This window comes from Podarcis raffonei, chromosome 3 (assembly GCF_027172205.1).
Source record: "Podarcis raffonei isolate rPodRaf1 chromosome 3, rPodRaf1.pri, whole genome shotgun sequence".
Taxonomy (NCBI): Eukaryota; Metazoa; Chordata; class Lepidosauria; order Squamata; family Lacertidae; genus Podarcis; species Podarcis raffonei.
Window position 1 is genome coordinate 87660760 of NC_070604.1, and position 21900 is coordinate 87682659.

The window sequence follows — 21900 nt, forward strand, 5'->3', positions numbered from 1 at the left end:
AATGGAATCTAAGAGGGGAGAGAATAGATAGAAAAGTACATATGGCCAGGAACTGTGAAGGCAAATAATGTTCAAGTTTATGTATTGATTTGAAATAACCAGTTACATATTTCATTCTAATTATTTTTCAAGACATTTTTCTTTCCACTATAGGAATAGAGCTAACTGTGAACCTCCACAGTTCTCACTAATAGTCCAGCACTCACTATAAGAAAGTTAATTGAAAAGAATTCTCCCTGTAGTTATGAGGAAAAATGCACCTCTCCCAGAACACTGATTTAAGGCTGGTATTTGATGCGAAGACACACTTTTAGTGCATGATATTTGGGCCTGTCAACTCTCTTTTCTCTGTAGAATATCAAGATTAATAATCCTATAGCACAGAAGGCAAATCATGTTTTGAAATTAAATCCATTCTATGTCTTTCTGTCTCTCTCCACACATGCACACACACACAACAGCAAGTTTTCTTTGAAATTCTCAAATAAAAATGTGAAATGTAACTATACATATAGTCTCAGAACAGTCACAGGTAGCAGCTCCCCTGTGAACCAAGAAATCTTCTATGTAAAAAAACCCCAACTTCTTTTAATATATAGAAAAGCTTCACATCCCTAAGGGCCATTGGGCATCTGTACAAACACAGCAAATTTCCATAAATATGACAAAGGTACAAAGAATGTCACACACAGAAATACATCTCCTACAGTCTAGGATAAGCCAACTTTAAAAGGATAGCCCATTTTCTCTTTCTCCAGTATCAGTACTTGATAGGCAAGATTATTATATTACTTTATTATAATTTATTCAATTTGTTAGCTGCCTTACAGAGTGGACTCAAGGTGACCTACAACCAAGTTTTTTTGAAAAATGAAAAAATGCACACAGAGTCCTCAACAAGAGACATCACACCACTGTCAACAAATAATGGAAAAATCATCACCAACAAGCAAGTCAATTATCAAATGCTCAGCTGACATGATAGTGAGTCATCATATACCACCAAAAGCCTGGAAGCAAAGGAAGGTTTCAAAAGATAAACAGAAAAAGTAAGCCTAGCCAAGGGCGGGGGAGACAAGAGAACAAAACATGTTTCTGAGAGTTCTCTCTCTGGATGCCACATGTGTGTTTTCTCTCCCTTTCTAAATTTCTGCATGTTTTGGTTTTCCCTCTTTGAGCCTGTGACTGTTTCTCTCACTCTGAGGCCGTCTGTGTTTATGTATTCTTTGGGTCTGGGAGAGAGAGAGGGAGAGAGCAGGAACGAATGCACGCAGAGAGCACGTCCCTTGTTTCTGGCAGGGCACACCTCCAGCGGCAGCCATTTTGTGAGAACCCGTCTTCTCACTCCAGCCATTTCGTGGTGCTGCTCACAACACAGTTTGAAAATTCCAAGTGTCCCCACAGACCCAAAAAGGCTGGGGATTCTTGCTCCAGGGACTCATATGCCGATCAGTGGACCGCTGCACTTGATTGATCATATGTAGCCAAATCCCGTAAGACAACAGAGCAGCTCATTATGCAATTAACAGTATGCGTTTCATAGCAGAACAAACAAAAAACTTCAAAGACCAACCTTTAAACTGACAGTAATGTTTCCTGATTGTTCATAGTGTCTTAGGCAGATGCTCATTTAAAGAATTAATCATAGCAGCAATCTGAGCCCTACTAACTCCAATTTTTTTTAGCCTTTAATCCAAGTTCTAGATTCTTCATCCGCAAAATCTTTTAACAAGCATACATGTCTATTGTTCAAGCTTAACAAACCAAAGCAAACTTATCAGAAATATTTGCCCTTTAGACAGAACAGAACATGAATCGATTTCATTACTGTCATACTGCGTGGAAAACAACAGAAGTTAGCCAGAAAGCAGGGTTTTGTAAAGCCTATATGAAGCATTTAAAATGACAATTATACAATCACTGTGCATTAATTGGCTTCCATTTAAGGAGGACAGAAAGCTTTCCTGTGAAGATAATAAACATACCATCATTTCCATTGCCAGCCTTTTGAGACTGAGTAAAAAGAGGAGTTTAGAAATAGCCTGTCACTTCAGGCTTTGAGTACTAAATTATTAATTTACACAAAATACTACATTAAAATACCATTAAATCGACCAAAGGCAGCAGAAGCAGACTTGAAAAGAAGTTTTCACACTTGGTTAGACTATCAAATGCAGTATATGACATGTAAACTGAATTCCATTTACTTTTACTCCCTCCCTCTCTGCATTATTTTCTTTGCCACTTTCACTTGATCAGAGAGGCTTGTTGAAGTTTGTGTTTGCTACCTTCGGTCTGTCTTATTTTTCCTGCTGTGAACTAGCTAGTTGGGACTTTGCAATCATTCTTCATGCTATAAATTCATGACATGAACAAGGGATTAGATCTTCAATGCAAGATTAGGCACACAGGAATTGGCAAGGAAGGAGACTGCCATTATCCAAGCACATATGAAACAGCAACAGAAGCACTACAAAACATCAGCAGAAGCAGACTTCTTTTGCTCAAATAATTCACTTTTCAAGTTGGAGTCACTAGAAGAATCTTCTTTTTAAGCTAGGATTCCATGCTTCTTTATGTAACAAATGTCAAAATTAATTCTGAATTGGCCTATCAAAGTGGTTCCCTCAATTTATGAGATATTAAAGCAGTATATTAATATCCTTTTGGGGTAAATTAGGTTGGGTGGGGAGACCAACTGTAACAGACCAATTCCACAGCTGCAGAAAGATAGTTGTTTCATGGTATTGGTGTTTTAGTTGGTTCTGGTATTGTCCTATGATTGGTTTTATTCTTGTTTCACTGTGAATACTGCACCGTAATTTGCCCTGGGACCCTTAAAAATGAAGGTTGGAATAGAAATACAGCAAATAAAGAAATAAAATGTTGTTTTGCTTCTCCAGCTCTTCCTGTCACAGTTAAAGCAATCTCCTAACCATGGAAAGTGGTGTAAAACTGCTGGGCACTGCAAAGGGAAATTCCTACCCAGTCTCTTATCATCAGTAACGTTTCATTTTTATTTATTTTGTTAGTAATATACTGTTACATGCCACCCCAATCTCCAAGCGGAGCAAGATTCCAGGGATTGCAGGAGCTTAGCCAGGGTTCAGTTTCCTTAGAATAAGGGGCAGCAGAGACTGTGGTATCTTTAGGATAAATGGTTTATGCACACATAGACACAATCTGACTTTAAAATGGAGGTGTTCACAGCTTTAACACCTTGAAAGGTCTCGATTCTACATTAGTCACAGCATGTCTCTGGTTCTCAGCTTCTCAGTCTGCAGCCAGCTTCCAGCCAGATGATGAAGGCCTACCCATTAGCTTGTGGTGACAGTACTTAACTGTTCGGGCCAACAATCATTGCCTAGACAAAGGGACTAATGACTGTACTTAGGTGGCAAGCAAAGGAACTTTTCCAGCTAGTTCAACAACAGAATCCTCCATTCAATTTTAGCCTGGGTGGAGCCATTAGACTTTAATCCTTGCTGGATCTTCCCTGCAAATTCTGCCCTCCTTTTTGTTTCGGATGGTTAGTCATGTACAAGCATTCTATTAGATTTGAAAGGGATGAGGTACAAATAGAAGAAAATTAAACTCACTTGCAGGAAACCTTTGTTCTGTCAGCCACCATAGTCCACTGCTGCTGGTTAGTGGAAACTTCAATGTAATAGCTGTAGCTTCTGTCGTCACAATCCCAGAGAAGTAACCTGCATGAGCAGAAACAGTAAGAATTCAGTGATCACAAACCCACTAACCAACCAACCATGGAATACATAATTTATTTCTACAATCTTTCCTGCTACCCTATGTTAACTGCTTGTCTTGGAATGTGTCTCTAATAATCAGCAGTTTGAATTCTGTATTTGTATTTTAACCTTAGTTAAAAGGGGGACATTTTGGGCATAAGTAGGCATAAAAGTAAACTATACTATAATTCCAGATCCTTACTTCCTGAAAATTCTTCTTTATCAACTATTTCTTTGTTATTGTTATTTTTATCTAGGTTTAAAACAGCCTTATCCAGCCTGGTGGCTCCATATATTTTGAGCTATAACTCCTAACAGTCCCAGTGCTAGCTGGGGTGATGAGTTACAGTCCAAAAACATCTGGAGGACACCATTTTGAAGAAGCCTGCTTTAAAGCTGCAGGTAGGAGCAGAATTCTGGGAATACATATTTTTCTGGCATGCCTGATAATTAGGCTTTCAATAATTATCCCACTTTAAACTTTCTAAGCAATCTATAATATCTTGTCAATTAGAGCATTTATTTGCAATTCATCTAAATTATTCTTAATTTATGTAAAAATCAATCCATGTGGAAAACTAGTTCAGTCAGGAAGTGTGAATATGATTGCACTGCCAAAGTGAAGGTCAGCCTCTGATTCACAGGCCAACAAAAACTGTACTTATTTATCTATTTTGGTATTTTTATACCACCTTTCAGGACCAAAGGCAGTATCAAGGTAGTTCAGAGTCAAAATCATAAAAACAAAAGATAAGAGAAGTATACAACACAGATGACAGGGAGGAAAAAGCAGGAACAGTTAAAGTCCAATTAAAAGCAACTTCAAATAGCAATGTATTTAAGGCCTGTTTGAACACAATCAGACAAGGACCCTGGCACACATCCCATGGGAGGGTGTTACAATGTGATGTAGCCACTACTGAAAGGTTCTGTGGTTGCTAACCAGATGATTCTTAATTGTGGGCCTGTGAAAAGGGTCTCTGTGGCCAGTGTCAAGGCCTGGGCAGATCTGGGTACGTTTTCTTCAGATAGCAAAGCCCAAAACCAGTGAATGCATGAAAGGCAGCAGTCCAGAAATACACTGGTAATCAACACACCTAGTTACAGAATAAATGTCTTATGGTCTGATTACTTTATCTCACAAGCAACCAGGCAGCTGCATTACAGACCAGCTGAAGCTTCTGAACTTTACAGGCAGCCCCACACAGATTGTGTTATGGTAGATTAATGTGGATGTAACTATGGCATGAATGACAGTAGCCAAGTCTACTTCCTCCAAATAAGGTAAAGGTACCCCTGCCCGTACGGGCCAGTCGTGACCGACTCTGGGGTTGCGTGCTCATCTCGCTTAAGAGGCCGGGAGCCAGCGCTGTCCGAAGACACTTCCGGGTCACGTGGCCAGCGTGACGAAGCTGCTCTGGCGAGCCAGCACCAGCACAGTGCACGGAAACGCCGTTTACCTTCCCGCTATAAAGCGGTACCTATTTATCTACTTGCACTTAGTGGTGCAAGTGCTTTCGAACTGCTAGGTGGGCAGGAGCTGGGACCGAATGACGGGAGCTCACCCCGCCGTGGGGATTCGAACCGCCGACCATACAATCGGCAAGTCCTAGGCACTGAGGTTTTACCCACAGCGCCACCCGCGTCCCCGAATAAGGTGGCTGCTGGCAAATCAGCTGAAGCAGAACTCCTGACAACAGAAGTGCTGCCTGAAGACTTGAAAGGAAAATAGAACTGTCCTTACTTGGTGTCAAGGATATTGGCGCACACAAAAAGGTGCCCCCACTTTTAAAAAAATCACATTAAATAGAAATGATGTAGGTATACCCATTCCAAATAGAAATTCACACCAAATGGACAAAAGAGTAGCAAAAAAATTAGAAGTGGAAGTGACTATAAGCATGCATAATTAGTCAAGCCTCTTCCACAGATCTTCATAAAGATGTGAATTAGCCAATTTATAGCAAGAAAACCTTCACATGGTCCTCCAATACAGACTTCCTAGTTAGTGCTCCTCTTGAAAGTATACAAAATGCATGGTTATATTACATATCTTCAATCACCTATTCTTAAGCTCACTATCGATTTTTCTTTAGGACCAATGAACTGCTTTTATAAATTGATTACCAAATGTGATTTTGCTTACATCTTTTACAAATGTTTTGGCTGGCTGCATACCATTGATTAGCAGGATTTGAGTTTATAGCAACAAATTGCTCTCTTTGCTGCTGTTTTGATACAAAATTCAATAGCAACTATGGTTTTCAAAAGCTTTGTCTTTGCTATTGGAGCAAGAAGTAACTGGAAGCAGAGCCAGAAGACTGCATTTACTTTGCTTAAAATAATTGCTCTCTCATCAGTCTAGAAAGAAAGTTTTTAAACTGCAGCGTTCTAATTGGAAAGCCTGCATTATGCATGTTATGGCAAGCTACATTGTGCTGATTGTGATTTTTAACTTCTGCTCTTTTCCTTAAGGGTTTAATTTACTATCAGGTCCAGAGTTAAAAGGCCTAGGCCTTGGTGCTTATTCACTTAAATGGCACTGACTAGAAAGTGTAAAATTGACCTGCATTGCTTGTGTTTTGTACTGTTGTTGTGGAAAGCTTATGCTTCTACAATACAATTACTGAACATAATTATTGCAATTTTCATAATTTAGTCTCCCTTTTGGGGGGGAAGTGGCTCACACAATAATTATGATACAAACATAATAGACAATGATGACATTTGATGATTTCTATGGAATCCCTAGGGATTGTTCCACATGAAACCAAAGATTAATTAGGTAGTCAACTCCCCCTGCTCCTGATTTATATAACATTTTAGACTCCTAAGAACATGGAGTAGTATTCAATGAAATTTTATTCAGACCCACTGAAGTTAATTCACTTAACATACTTATGTTTATTAATTTCTGCACTATGAAATACTATACTGCATCATCTGTCCAGAATCTCCTGCCATTCAGTTACAATTACAATGAATAATTTCCAGATGCACAGTAGCCTTTTTGAGAAGAGGGAACCAAAACTGTGCACAGTATCTTAAGGGTGTTTAACCATAGATTTGTATAAAGCTATGACTATATTGACAGCTTCAATTTTGATTCATTTCTTTAAAATCCCTAGCAACAAATTAGCTGTTTTACAGCACACACACACACACTGACTTTGCAGTGTTTATGTTGAATTATGATTCCTCCCACCCATGAACATGCATCACTTTACACTTTCACTGAACCTCATTTGCCATTTTGTTGTTCATTCACTGAGTTTAGAAAGATTCTTCTGAAACTCTTCTCGCTGTGCTTTTATTTTCACCATTGGGAATAATTTCTCTTTATTTAAAAAAACCAAACCACCTGATTTTATAACAATATGTACAAAAATTAAGAAGACAAGGAAAACAACATTATACAAAACCAAACCAAACCGTAGCTACAAAAAAACACAAACCCCAAACCTATCTTTCTAAATATGTGTTCTGATACCCTGCTCCTCCCAAAACAAATTAGTTTCCACCAGTTGTTAAGGATTAAAGATATGAACTCTGCTCCAGTTAAACCAAAAAGCAGGTTGGCTTGAACTAAAGGTGAAGCTGACCGCTAGCTTTGGAACAAATATTTTGAAATGTTCTGCTTTCACATGTTAACTGCAACCTTCTAGGATAGGGAAGATATTGTCTGCAGGCTGATGCTAAAGGGCAAACAATTTTATTTATAAAGGTTGAGGAATGTTGAAACTAGTTTGTTCTCTTCCATTGCGAATTTGGGAGTTGTACCTTGTGTACTGAATGTTTTGCATAAATGTTATTGCATTCTGATTGAGCTTAAAGACCCTTGTGACTCTCATGAGAGCAGGTGTACTAAGAGCTCGAAATAATGGAACTTTTGGTGAATCTAAAGTTTTGTTTTTAATTTCACAACCACCTCTTTACATTGAATTGCATTTGCCATTTTACCAGCCACTTCGGAGAGATCCTTTCAGAACTCTTCACAATTTCTATTTATTTCAACCACACTGAACAATTTAGGATCATCAGCAAATTTGGCCACTTCACTGCTCTAATTCTAAATCATTTATGAAGAAGTTGGGGAACTCCACTGTCAACATCCTTCCACTGGGAGACCTGTCCATTTATTCCTATTCTCTGTTTCCTGTTTCATAACCAGTATTCCACAAAATGACTTCTTTTATGCCATGACTGCTAAGCGTATTCAGGAGTCTTTGATGAGGTACTCTGTCAAAAGCTTTTTGAAACTGGATTAATGATTTGGAAGAAGAACAACAGAAATAGCTGTTGATAATAGTGATGAGACGACTCAATGAGAGAGGGTGGTCCATGGAGGAAGTCTGGAATCAAAGGCTCTCCAAAACCTACAGCCAGCATTTCACTTTTTTATCAGTAGATATACAGACACCCTGAAGAGTGCAAATCTGGCCAGCCGCCCTGGTCAGTTTCCTGCTTCTGATACACATTTAAAGACATATTTATTGTTGGATTAATGTTTTTAGCAATCTGCTCCTCTACCCCACCCCCTTTTGAACAAATCCTTATTGCCTTCTACAACTTCCTTAAATCTGTTCAATAACCATGTAGGCATACTCTTGCACTCAATGGTACCTTTCTTAATCTGAGGGAATCTCCTATCTTTTAAATTTAGGAAGCAATGCAGTATATTTCCATAAATAGTTTTTATAGGCCATCTGAGAGCTAACAAGCAGGACTTTTCTTAAATTTATGAATGGTGAATGTCAATCTCATCTTTATCATGCCTATATCAAATGACAGCAGCATGTCACCAAAGCAACTGAAAAACTCGCTGCTTCTACATTAGATTTAAAATGCAATTTAACCACACATCTTTCTCTTACCAAAATAAAAGCGCAACTTTTTCTATAGACCGCATACAGCTTTCTTAGAAGAATATTTAAGTTATCTTTAATGTATTCCTTTATTCCTATTGAAGATATCTTGTTTACTTTCAACTGCTGATAAAAACATTATTTCTGCAAAAATTATTTCACCAGCAGCCTCATTTCCCCCCTTTAATGATGCTGTTGGTTGATAGCTATGAGATAAACATAAACCCTGTTAGGTTCTGGGAAAATATTCACTAATTCAGAAGCCGGCTTACCTAAAGGGCATGGCATTTAATAAACTGCCCTCCACATCTCTAAAACCTTTGACACTGTCTGGGGTTAAGATAGGCTGGTCAAACAAGCTTTACAAAAGCTGTTCCAGAACCCTCTGCTTAAGCCTGGCTGTTAATAATATTAATAAGTCATCATTTCAGAAGCAAAAATAAAAGGCTTCTGAAGGAAAACTAAAGTTCTCATTAGTGCTGACTTCCTGCAAATTAAAAATTTAGAGCTGATTCAGTCAGAATTCCCAAAGGCATCGTTGCACACTTGGTCAGAAGAAAGACTCAGCTATCTGAAATTCTGCTTTCTCACCCACTATCTTTCTATGTAGCTGTAAAAGTCTTTTGGTGCCTCTAAGCAAGATTGTAGCTAACTTGCTTATTAAAAATATCTGTCAACTTAAGGGCAGAATCTTAGATGTGTGATGAGATAAACACAGATATAAATCATTGTAACACTTTTTAATTACAAGTATGGATAAAAGCAAAAACATATGTAATTTCCCCTCCAAGGAATCTATTATTTTCCCCCAAGAGAATACTTTTTATCATTACGGGACTTTGTAGTTTCCTGTTGGAGAAACTGGTCATGGAGGAAGGGCTTAATTTCCTTCATGAGCACAAATCATCCCATGTATGAGATAAGCCAACAGGTGCATGGTCAGCCAAGCCAGTTGCTATGGCAATGGCCCAGTGCCATCTATATAAGCGGTTAAGGCATGTCAGTCAATGAGTCCCTCTGTAAGTCGGAGTCTGTTTTACGTTTTGAAGCTGGAACAACAGAGATACTTTGTAATTGTATATATCTGTATCTGCATCTCCAAAGCTTACAAACTGTATGTATATCAACGTCTGGAACTGTATTACTAAAGCCTAATCTTCTACAGTAGTAAACTATTTTGGATCTTAAGTTGCCTGTGTGTGGTGGCTGGAACTGTGGGTAACTTTTGCTGTGTGGGCATCTCCCCTCAGATTCCCAATATATTTCCTCAGTTCAAATATTCAAGGCTAGTAAGAAGGTACGGTAAGATGCTAGTAAGAAGGCTAGTAAATTCTAGAAGTTTCTTTGCAAACAGGTTCTGTGGACACACTTGAGTTCTGTATAGTGCAGGATGAACTACAGTGGTACCTCAGGTTACATACGCTTCAGGTTACATATGCTTCAGGTTACAGACTCTGCTAACCCAGAAATAGCACCATTTAAAACGAGGTAAATTGTACTTTTTTGTACAAGCCAACAGTAGCCCAACTGAAGTTTCTTATTTGCCTCTCCATGATACCATCTGAATAATTAGAAACTAAAGAAAAATACATGTTGCACAGAATTCAGTCAGCATGAACTGCCCTTTCAGACTACCACAAAATGCCTCTCAGGTGCCAGTATAAATATTCACTAGTGCACTCTGGGCACAAGGGCCACATTTCATGCCACATACTAATCCTTCAAATGTATTCTGAGCAAGGTACCGCAGTAAACATTAATGAGTAGGCTAGGTTGTGCTGTGATGGATACACTAGGATAGAAAGAGAATGTTTAAGTGAAGGAGGCAGAACTGCACACATCACAGGGAAAAAACAGTTTAGGGCAATGCTGTTTCTGCTACAAAGGCTTCTTATATTAGAAGAAAATGTTAAATTAGCCTTCGTTAGTCAATCTTGCCCTCTGGGCTGTAGGAAGAAATGCTGAGTGAACTTGAAGTTCATCCGGCTCACTTCCTGCAATATCCAGAATATTAAACATTTGCCTCAGAAGCATCAACTTTGCTAGAAGTCCATTAATTGAAATAGGTAGCAGTGAGTGTAATAAAAATTTGATTGCACCACCTTACATTTTAGTAAGAATCTCAGAGCCTAGCACTCTAGGGGGAGAATATGTATCCATTAAAAATAGAGAAGAGGAGTTTCGCTTTAAAATGGGGCAGTCACAGAATTAATCTTCCTTGGCTCATAACCCCAGGTCTAGACTCTGTTATCCGTTGAGTACAGAATTTCTGCTCCCTCCCCCGTATGGGATGTGTGTGTGTAGATTATTATATACATTATACATATATATAGAGAGAGAGGATTGTAAGTGCTCTTGATTAGCTGATAGTTGGCAGTTATATCCTTTTCTTATACTTCACAAGGTTTCCCTGTAGAACTAGAAATGCTACATATTTCACTGTGGCCCTACACTATATATAATTTGCCTTTGTTTTTATTATAATTATTTGCATTTCTGATACATTCCCATATCAACAAGATATAAACAAAAGTAGTACAAAAAGAGAAGAATCTCTGAAATTAAGAAAGAAGGGAGGAAAGTCCATAAATAGACAGAAATCCAAGAGACATTCCTTAACTGGCTTCCCATCCTCTCCTTCCATGGTTCCTTTTTTCTCGCGTTTTCTTGGTTCACCCCATCTATCACAACCCCTTATATAAACTCTGGCTATTTCTTACACTGCTGAGAATCTTGCCATCCTGCTAGGTTGATTGTCTGTTTATAATACTTTTTCATATATTCAATAAAATATTTCCAGTCCTCTTTATATCCTTTGTCATTTTGGTTTCTGATTCTAGTGGTCATCCCTGCTGGCTCTGCATATTGTAACAGTTTGATATGCCATTCTTCTTTTGTTGGTGCCTTATCTGTTTTCCATTTTTGCACTAGTAGCACACATGCGGCTGTTGCTGCATATAGGAACAAATGTTTCTCTTTTTTGGTGCCTTCAGCATTGTTTCTGGGTTTTTTGAAAAGGATTCCACAAACAGGGAGACACCACAGAAAAGACCCATTCTTGTGTTGCGTCACCCTATGGACCTCTTGTGGATGAGGCACACAAAGAAGGACCTCAGGTGGTGATTGCAGGGTCTGGGTCGGTTCATAAGGAAGAGGCAGTCCTTGAGATACTGCAGTCCTGAGTCACTTAAGACTTTAAAGGTCAAAAGAAGCATTCTGAATTGGGCCAAGAAACTAATTGGCAGCCAGTGCAATCAGGCCAGGATCAGTGTAATATGCTCAAACTGTCTTGCCCCGGTGAGTGACTTGGCTGCTGAATTCTGCACCAGCCAAAGTTTTGGAACAGTCTTCAGAGGCAGTCTTAGGTATAATGCACTGCAGTAGTGTAACCTCAAGGTTACCAGAGCACAGACAACTGACATTAGGCTATCCCAAGTCAAGATAGGGGTGCAGCAGGGCCACCAGCCAAAGCTGATGAAAGTCACTCCACGCCACCCAGGCCACCTGAGCCTCCAGTGACAGCAAAGGATCCAGAAAGACCTTCAAGCTATGTACCCACTCCTTCAGAGTGTGTGTAACCCCATCAACAGTGGGCAACTTCCCATCCATCCTGTCTAGGGACTAACACTGGGGCCTACTAACAGGGTTATCTGGATTGAGCTTCAGCTTGTTGGCTCTCATCCAGTCCATTACAGTCATACTTTGGGATAAATACGCTTCAGGGTAAGTATTTTCGGGTTGCGCTCCGTGGTGACCGGAAGTAACAGAGTGCGTCACTTCCGGGTTTCGCCGCTCGTGCATGCGCAGATGGTCAAAATGACGTCACGCGCATGCGTGGAAGCGGTGAAATGCGACCCGCGCATGCGCAGTCGCATCTTACGTTCTGTTCGGGATGTGCACAGGGCTCCAGAATGGATTCTGTTCACATCCCGAGGTACCACTGTACTGAGGCAAGACAATGGTTCAGCACATCCACTGCCACACCTGCAGCTGTAAAGGAAAAGTAGAGATGTGTGTCACCAGCATATTGCTGACAGCCTACTCCAAAACTCTGATTTCATGTAGTAAAGCACAGGGGATAAAACTGAACCCTGTGGAACTCCACACTGAAGGCTCCCAGGGGGTCAGCAAACTTTTTCAGCAGGGGGCCAGTCCACTGTCCCTCAGACCTTGTGGGGGGCCGGACTATATTTTTGGGGGTGAATGAATGAATTCCTTTGCCCCACAAATAACCCAGAGATGCATTTTAAATAAAAGGACACATTCTACTCATGTGAAAACACGCTGATTCCCGGACCATCCACGAGCCAGATTTAGAAGGCGATTGGGCCAGTTCTGGCCCCTAGGCCTTAGTTTGCCTACCCATGCTCCATGGGACCGAAGAGCACTCTCCCAGCCTCACTCTCTAGGAATGACCAAGTAGGATCAGAACCATGATGTCCAGCATTATTTATCTGAAAAAGGAGATGCTATGCAAGCCCTGGACCAGTGCCTAAACTTGGTGACTGTTTGGATGAGGGCCAACAAACTGGCAAGATGGAAGCATTGTGGGTGAGTGGTTCCCGGATCTGGATAACCGATTAATCGATATGTGGGGCTGCCCCATAGCTACTGAAAAATGCAGTAGTTCACTACTCACTGGAAGAGAATATTGGCATAATGTTACACCACAGCCGGAAGAATGGCAACTGCTACCAATTAGCTACTAGGCTAAGTTCATGGTGATGGTACTGGTGTACAAAGCCCTTGAGGCCAAGATACTTAAAAAGATTCTCTAATCCTTTATATACCCAACTGATCACTGCAGTCTATAGGAATCCATATTGTATGGCATAAGAATTGGGCTTTTAACGCAGTGGCACCTACTTCGGCCATCACATATCAGACTGGCACAGTCTATCTGGCAGCTGTGGAAGATTTTCCTTTTTCAACAAGCCTTTTAAGTGGAGTTCTATGTCTGTATTGGACTTGAAACTGTTTTTATATACATTTTTTAATGTTGATGTTTTTATTGTTAAAGCGCTTTGAGACGTTTTTGGGAAGCAAATTCTAAAAAACAAAACTGCTGGATTGTTTATTTCTGAGGAACGCAATGCAGAGCTATTGTGAGGAGGTTCAGTGCTGAAAAAAACACAAGAATAATGTGTTTTGAATACTTTAAATGGATGAAAATGTAACAACATTAAGCTGCCACTGAAAAATCCCACTAGAATTTTGACAAGTTTGTTATTTGTACTTTAGCAACACATTTGGTGGATTTAGATTTTTAAAAATAGGCACATTAAAACAATACAGTGGTACCTTGGTTTAAGAACAGTCCAGTTTAAGAACAATTCGATTTACAAACTCCGCAAAACCGGAAATAGTGTCTTGGTTTGACAACTTTACCTCGGTCTAAGAACAGAATCCGAAAGGTGGAAGGGCACCAGCGGTGGCAGGCCTCATTAGGAAAATTGTGCCTTGGTTTAAGAACGGTTTTGGTTTAAGAACGGACTTCCGGAACGGATTAAGTTCATAAACCAAGGTACCACTGTACTAGTATGTCTCTGTAAAGAGATATACATAGGGCGCAATTTACAATGTGTAGTGTTTTTAGATATACATAAAAATCTTTTGTAATACCTTTTGTGCAGAACAAATGCAATACATTTTTTACTGATTTACTATAGTAATTATAGTAATTATATTCAGCATGTAAATAACTTAATCATTAATGATGGTGATCCACCCTGCAGGTAAAAGGCAGACATGAATCATAATAAGAAATTATAAGAACTTAATAAGAGGATCAGGGCAGTGGCAATTTAATCTAGCACCCTGTTCTCACAATAGACAACCAAATATCTATAGGAAGCCTGAAAGAAAGACAACAACACTCTCCTACTTCTGATTCCTAGCAATTGGTATCCAGAGGCATTCTGCTTCCAACCAGGGAGGTAGGACATAGTCATTGTGACTAGTCAAAACACATATATCATGATGGATGCTCCAGCAGTTCCCACACATTACCTTTTCTATCTATAATATTGTGTATTTAATTACACACCACACCTTTATTTCACACTTTCTCCAAAGATGTGATGGGGTTAATTTTATCCTCACAGTATCCCTGTAATGTTAACAAGCTACTTGAGAAATAAACTCCTGGCAACATGCACAACAGAAGCACTTTTACAAAATGTAAAGCTGCCATTGTAGTAAAAGTTTACTCTCCCAAAATACTATTCTTGCTTGGTACGTACCATATGTAAGCTTTATGAAATATGTAAGTTTTATAATACAATTGTCCAGAAGATAATAGCTGTAATTCACACAATTTAGATTTTTTATATAACTGCTTTTTTATAACTGTTCCCAAGTTTGAAATGGGACTTTTTTGTGATAACTGTGAACGAAAAACAGAGTCAGTTGCCTGGTCACCTCTAAGATGCTAATGCTTCATCTGAATGATCAAAATCTATGTGTGAAAATCATGAAAATATCACAAAGAAAAGTACTTCAATATATATATGGGGGGGGGTAGAATAAAATATTAAGATTACTTACACTGAAGTTCACCTGATAACTTTTAGTGATAAATAGAAGATACATTTGGATCTGCTCAGAATCCTGCAGTTATCTGTGAAGCCTAATCTGTGCTGTGCAACAGATGCAGGAGAAGCCAAAGTTCCACCATGTATGGACAGTAAGTTGTTAGGGTGACATGTGAGTCTAGATGCACCACACAAGTTAGATGCATTTGTTTTAGCAGCATTGATCAGTACTCCCTGGAGACTCTAACACCACTAGATTACAATAATTCAAATCCCTAAACAATGTGGTAGGCTTTCGTCGGCAATTCCTTTATCAATACATCTGATATAGTAGTGAAATATATCTGTTGTCAGGACCAACAATATAAAGACTGCAAAGCCTTTTGCAACGAAAGTTGCTCTCTAACTATAAGCAAACCTGAGGAGTTAATCTATACTAATGAAGTAAGGAAGGGGAGGAGGGACTACAAGATAAATGTATGCATTGCCTGACAGCTTTGTTTGGAGGGTGTTGGTGGTAAAACTGATTATCTGCGAATATATTTACTTTCAAATATAGAAGGTATTTCAGAAATAAAAAAACTTCCCTGTGACAAAATGAACCTGTATGTCACTAGTAGCTGCCATATCCAGTTAGCAAGGAGGTCAATGATCTACTTGTAAGCCGTAAATGCCTGCCTGTGAAGTTTCACTCTCACTAATCCCTGCAAGTGTAGGGAGATCTGCAGTTTCATCCACCTGCACTGATGTACTGTAATTTCAGATATCTTCTCTTTTTCATCTTGTCATATGTGGCATATCAACACTTCCCAAAAGCACACAGAAAAAGCCAAAACAGTCTCCTTGAAAAGAGTATACCTTATTTTATCCCTCACTTATGAAAGTGTCTTAATACCAAAAGCGTAAGGGACAGAGAAATGCATTACTAAATGCAAGGATTTTGCAAATGCTTTGATTTAAAACAACAAAACAATTGTTATAAGCTTTGGCTTTGAAATACCTTATCCCCATCGTGAGCCCAAAGGGAAGCATTTGATTATTTAACCTGAAACAAGCCATCTGCACATTTGAGCAGTATTATTATTTATAAAGCTTCGTAAGTGTCTCCTAATTTTAAAATATACTGTTTTTAAAGTGTTCTGAGCTGCTTAGGAAGCCTTGTTGAAAGATGGGCTAAGACTTAAAAAATAAATACATACACTAAGCACTTGAAAAAATGAATTGTGAGGAATTAAAATAAGGATCTGATCTTATAAAAAGGATATTGATTCATATAATAGCTTATTTTACAGAATGTCTGTTCTGGATGCGTTTTCTGATGTCTTATTTGTTTTTGTTTTTTTTTAAAAAACAAAATATTACATCCATGGGGAATCCTTCTGAAGATCTCATGTTTGGAGTTAAGGATTTTGGAATTGTCCAAAGCTCTTGCCATGTTTCTTTGATAACGCATCTTGAATATTTCAACTTATCTTTATAAAAGTAGTGTAGTACATATGAATTATATTAGTGCATTATTTGGCCTTTCCTTCAAGGAGCTCAGAGCAGTGTACTTGCTCTGACTGCAGTGTTACCCTCACAATAATCCTGTAAGGCAGGTAGGGGGAATCTCAGGCCTACGGGCCAAATGCATCCTTCCAAGCCTCTCTATCTGGCTCCTGAAATTCTTCCCCCCCCCCCAAACTCCACCCCACTGGTCATGCTTCACACCCTCTCTGAGTGCATTTGCTTGGCTGGAATGTGCCTTGAACTCTGTTGATTCTTCTTGCTTCCTTGGATGGAGGGCAGAGAGGGATATGTGTGTAAAAACTAGCCTATGACACACACACAAAATGTATTCTCCGTTCTGCCCTGTTTTGCCTCTGCCCCCATTCCACTACTGGCCCATGGCGCCCAGAAAGAAAAGGCTTCCCTACCCGCGCAGGTGGCGCTGTGGTCTAAACCACTGAGCCTAGGGCTTGCTGATCAGAAGGTCGGCGGTTCAAATCCCCACGACATGCTGAGCTCCTGCCAACCTAGCAGTTCGAAAGCACACCAGTGCAAGTAGATAAATAGTACCGCTCTGGCGGGAAGGTAAACGGTGTTTCCGTGCGTTGCTCTGGTTTCGCCAGAAGCGGCTTAGTCATGCTGGCCTCATGACCCAGAAAAACAGTCTGCGGATAAACACCAGCTCCCTCGGCCTGTAAAGCAAGATGAGCGCCACAACCCCAGAGTCGTCTGTGACTGGACTTAACTTTCAGGGGTCATTTACTTTTACCTTTTACCTTTTTACCCTTGCTGTTACTATTTCTCCATCTAAGATCATATGGTAAGATTCATGGCCTTGAATCCATGTTTCCTTGGTCTAACACCAACATTCTATCCAATATACCCATTGCCCCATAAACCTCATAGTTGAGGAGGTAAGCTGGAAAAAATATCTAAGAGTCTATTTTAAGAAAACACAGAAGTAGCCAGTCAACAGGCACTGAAAACGGCACTAATTGAGTCTTCCAAGCCTATGATTTCCAACTATATCAAGCAATAAAAAAACTGAACAAGGTAGATTAACAGAAGCATGTTTGGGGGCTATGCAGATTGTGATAAATATGCAGAAATAGTAATATAATAATAATAATAATAATAATAATAATAATAATAATAATAATAATAGAATTATCTATAGCACTCTGTTATAGCACACATCCCCAGCAACAAGTTATGTCACTATTTTAATATTAAATGTGTGTCATGATTTGTTTTTCAAGTTATGTTTTGCATGCTATTGCAGCACGAGAAGAATATTTCCATAGCAAGGAAAAGCAACTGACCTTTCTACATGACACACACACACACACACACACACACACACACCTTTATTTATTTAACTTATAAAGATAACTTATAAAGATTTATAAATAAAATACACCATCCTCTATCTTAACAACTAACACATGGTGTTGTTTCAAATGCTGCCTAAAGAAATTGAAGCTGTATATGGAAGGTATCCAGGAGGCATGAATTTTCCCCTTAGTGAACTAGCTTTTCATAAAAAAGAAATCTTACCGAATTGATCCAATCATGTAAGGTTGTGCCAACTGCACTACGATAGCACCACTGCCTAGCTGATGGCATGTATACCCAGAATCCCAGTCATAGTTCTTTGTGTCTCCATTCAGCAAGGCATTGCGACTTCGGCTTACGCCCTCAATCACACTGGCACAGTCTGCGACCGTTGCAACGTTCTCAGTGGGAACTGAAAATTAAAATACGAAAGAGATCAAAAGCAGGCACAGACAACCATCCATTTCTATTTCTGGGGAAGAATAAAAATAAGCAGGAACACATGGGCTGATGATTCAGAGCATAGATTAATAATGTATAAGAATGGGAGAACTGTCTGAACCAGGGCAGGCCAGAGAACCTTTAACTCCAAAGCAAAATTATAAAACAAAATTGTGGATTGCAAATAAGTATTTAGACAGGTTAATATCATAGCAATTGTTTTGCTGAAAGCAGACAACCTCAGTATTAGGATCAACACGGAATTGTAGACCAGGACAGGAATGGCAATGCACTTTTTCGTTGTTGTTGGCACCCGTCTGTCTTGAGAGACAATGGAGTGCACCTCCAGGGGTGAAGTGAATCCACTGTGTTAGCAGCACCCAAGTGGAAAACGCCCTGGGGGTGCCTGCAAGCCCCCAAAATTCTGAGCGTCCTCCGGTATGCGCAGCTCTGGAAAAGGCATCTCCCTTCTCTTCCAGTGCGCTTCTAGCGACAAATACCAGATGGTATATGCACACTACACTTCTCGCATAACACAGCAAGAAGTGTGAGACATCGCAGAGCTAATCTACTATTTATTTACACACTATGCACAGACAAAAGCATAATGGCTTTTGTTCTCTCCAGCTCCGAGAGAACAACAAGCAGAAGTAAAAGTGAAAGTACATTACAAAGTACATACAGCGGAAGAGATAAGACTGTCCTCCGTTTCCCACACTCTTCTCAGACAGGTATGTGATTTACACCAACCACAAACGCAGCATCAGAGGAGTGAAATAGCTAACACTCTCCAGGGTGCAGGCCTGGGTGGTGTGTATGGAGGTCCTGGGCTGCCCAGATGATGACTCCCTTTTGGCCTCACTGATGTGGTCCAAAGGAAACCAGAGTAATATTTTTGGCACCAGTTTGGCTGCAGGAGTTGCCAGAAGCAGGTGTACAAGACGCCAACCAACCTTCAAAGGAACTCCTAATGCACAGTGACTAAAAAAAGCAGTGGTACTGGCAATAAAGAAGCTACAGCATTGGGCAGTGTATTGTTTTCACTGTTGATCCAAGAACACAACACTTGCCGCTTTAGAACTGGTGGACTCCACATAATAATTTAAACTGCCTAGTGAACCTTTCATTGCAAACTGTTTTAGGCGATCTTGGTTGCAATCTCTTCAAGTGGGCCTGAGTGCTGGAAGATCACTTGCTAACACTACAGTTTTCCCCAGGCCTACTTATGCCATTCAGTTGTGGTTTCAGATAAGTTGAGGGACTCTTGACGGCAGCACAGATTCTTATGAATCATCGACCAGACCTCAGGGATGATGGGAGTTGTAGTCCAATAACATCTGGGACCCACAGGTTGAGGACCACTGATCTAGTCCAACCCCCTGCATTGCAGGAATCTCAGCTAAAGCATCCAAGACAAACGGCCATCCAACCTCTACTTAAAAACCTCCAAGGAAAGATAGTCCACAACCTCCTGAGGGAGCAGACATTATTTTCATGACTTTTATTCCTGTTGCATGTGTTACAGTCACGGTCATCATGGAAGCTGTCCACTACATGAGCCCTTTTGTCTGATGTTACTATAAAGTACACCAACATTATATGTGTGTCTTTCCAAAATGTTTTCAACCATGGAGAACTTGAAGCTAATGCTTCACAAATCCCTAATTACATAAGCAACTAGGGAATGGAAATGCTGTGAATCCTTTAGTACTGAGACCTGAATTATGTTGCTATAGTCTGACATAAGCCGACAGTGAAGAAAAAGTTACTTGGGTCTACCACCTTTCCTTTCATGGTAGACAAATGTCTCCCTTACAAAAATGTTTTCTCCCCAAACACCTAGATAGTTCCACTGTTTTTCTTCTGATCCATCCTCAGACCTATTTTGCATTCTGCTCCTGCAGACTTTAAATAAATAAATATATCTACTTTTCCTCATATTCATCTCTTTCTTGCCTCTCTGTGATCCTTCTCTTCCCTCTCATAATTCCTCACAATTCATTTTTTTCTATTGTATAAAGTGTTTATGTATTTATTTTTTAAAAGTCTCAGCCCATCTTTCAACAACAAGGCTCCCTAAGCAGCGCAGAACAATTTAAAAACTATATACAATAAAATCAAGACACGCTTATGGAGCTTTATAAATAATAATATTGCTCAAATGTACAGATGGCTTGTTTCAGGTTAAATAATCAAATGCTTTCCTTTGGGTTCATAATGGGGATAAGGTATTTCAAAGCTAAAGCTTATAACAATTGTTTTGTTGCTATTTTATATCAAAGCATTTGCAACCAATATTTTCTTAGCCCATCAAGATTTACCACACTGGAATTTTTGTAGTATTCAGTAGCTAGTATATATTTTAGGATATTGAAGGCATTACTCACAAATTAATTTATTCCAATTTACTGATGTGCAGATTGGTTTTAAGGATGTGTTCTTGAAATCTGGTTTCAACGTTTATGTATTATATAATCCATTTCAACACAAATGCTATTTATTTATTCATTCATTTATTTATTTATTTACCAAAGCAATTGTTCAACTTGCCATTCTCTAATAAAGTTATTGATATATGCTGTATTAACGACAGAAATTGATTTTGTACTGTTCTGCACACTGGGAAATTAGACGGCAATCAAATAATTGCAAAGTACAGAAAGTACCATGTTGTTTTGGCTCCCAAGGGAAGGCTGCCACTCCCCATTCTGAATGTTCATTATCGTCTTTCATACCCGCCTGATAAATTTATTTAAAACACCATCTGGAAGGGACTTTGCTCTGTGCTGCATTTTCAGTCTTTTGGTTCCCTTCTCTTATCCCTGAGGAATTTCTGCCTCAATTTGTGTCACTTTGTTTATAAAAGTGGACTGCCAAAACCAACAGTATCTTGTTTCTATGTTTTTCTGCATTTTTTCTTCTGTCCTTCAACTAGCTAAGTAATGCATGCTGCAAGAGAAAAGAAAAACAAGAATGGGATACAAGGGTGAAAATTACTGTTCTCATTCTTTGTGCACGTAACAGTTCTGCACAAGTTTAGCATATTGTTGCCATAGAATGTAAAATGACACATGCTAACAAAATGCAGACATTCTGGAAGCAAGCAGAATTTTAAAATGGACCAAGGCAGAAACAGCAGCGGGAACCGCAGGGGGTGAGGGAGAAGGATATGATTTGTGTGTTACTCTTCCTGACTCTTATCCTGTAACAGGTTATGGCCAACAGATTGCCAATATATTTGATTTTGACACAAAAAAAGTTTTAAAAGGCAGTGTTATTTCCAGGACATGACCTAAAGACTATCTATATTAACTATACTTGAAGATAAGATGACATGTAATTTTACTGTCTCCGATGATACCTGATGAAAAACGAGTGAAGGGAAAAATTGCGCTCAGGCATATATCTTCTCCTGAGTATTTTCCACCTTAGTTTCTTTCTAATATTACTACTTTTTAAAAGTCAGGGGATGTTATTTGACTCAGGATCACT

General features: G+C 39.4%; 1 protein-coding gene across 3 annotated transcripts in view; it reads right to left on the minus strand.

The window, feature by feature from the left end:
* BTBD9 (BTB domain containing 9) overlaps positions 1-21900 on the minus strand; it is a 160966-nt gene that overhangs the window by 50696 nt on the left and 88370 nt on the right. For all 3 annotated transcript variants that reach the window (XM_053382924.1, XM_053382923.1, XM_053382925.1), the window contains exons 8-9: positions 18190-18379; positions 3600-3707 (exon numbers count right to left, since the gene is read on the minus strand). In XM_053382924.1, the coding sequence (XP_053238899.1) occupies positions 3600-3707; positions 18190-18379 (298 nt within the window). The remainder of the gene's footprint in view (positions 1-3599; positions 3708-18189; positions 18380-21900) is intronic.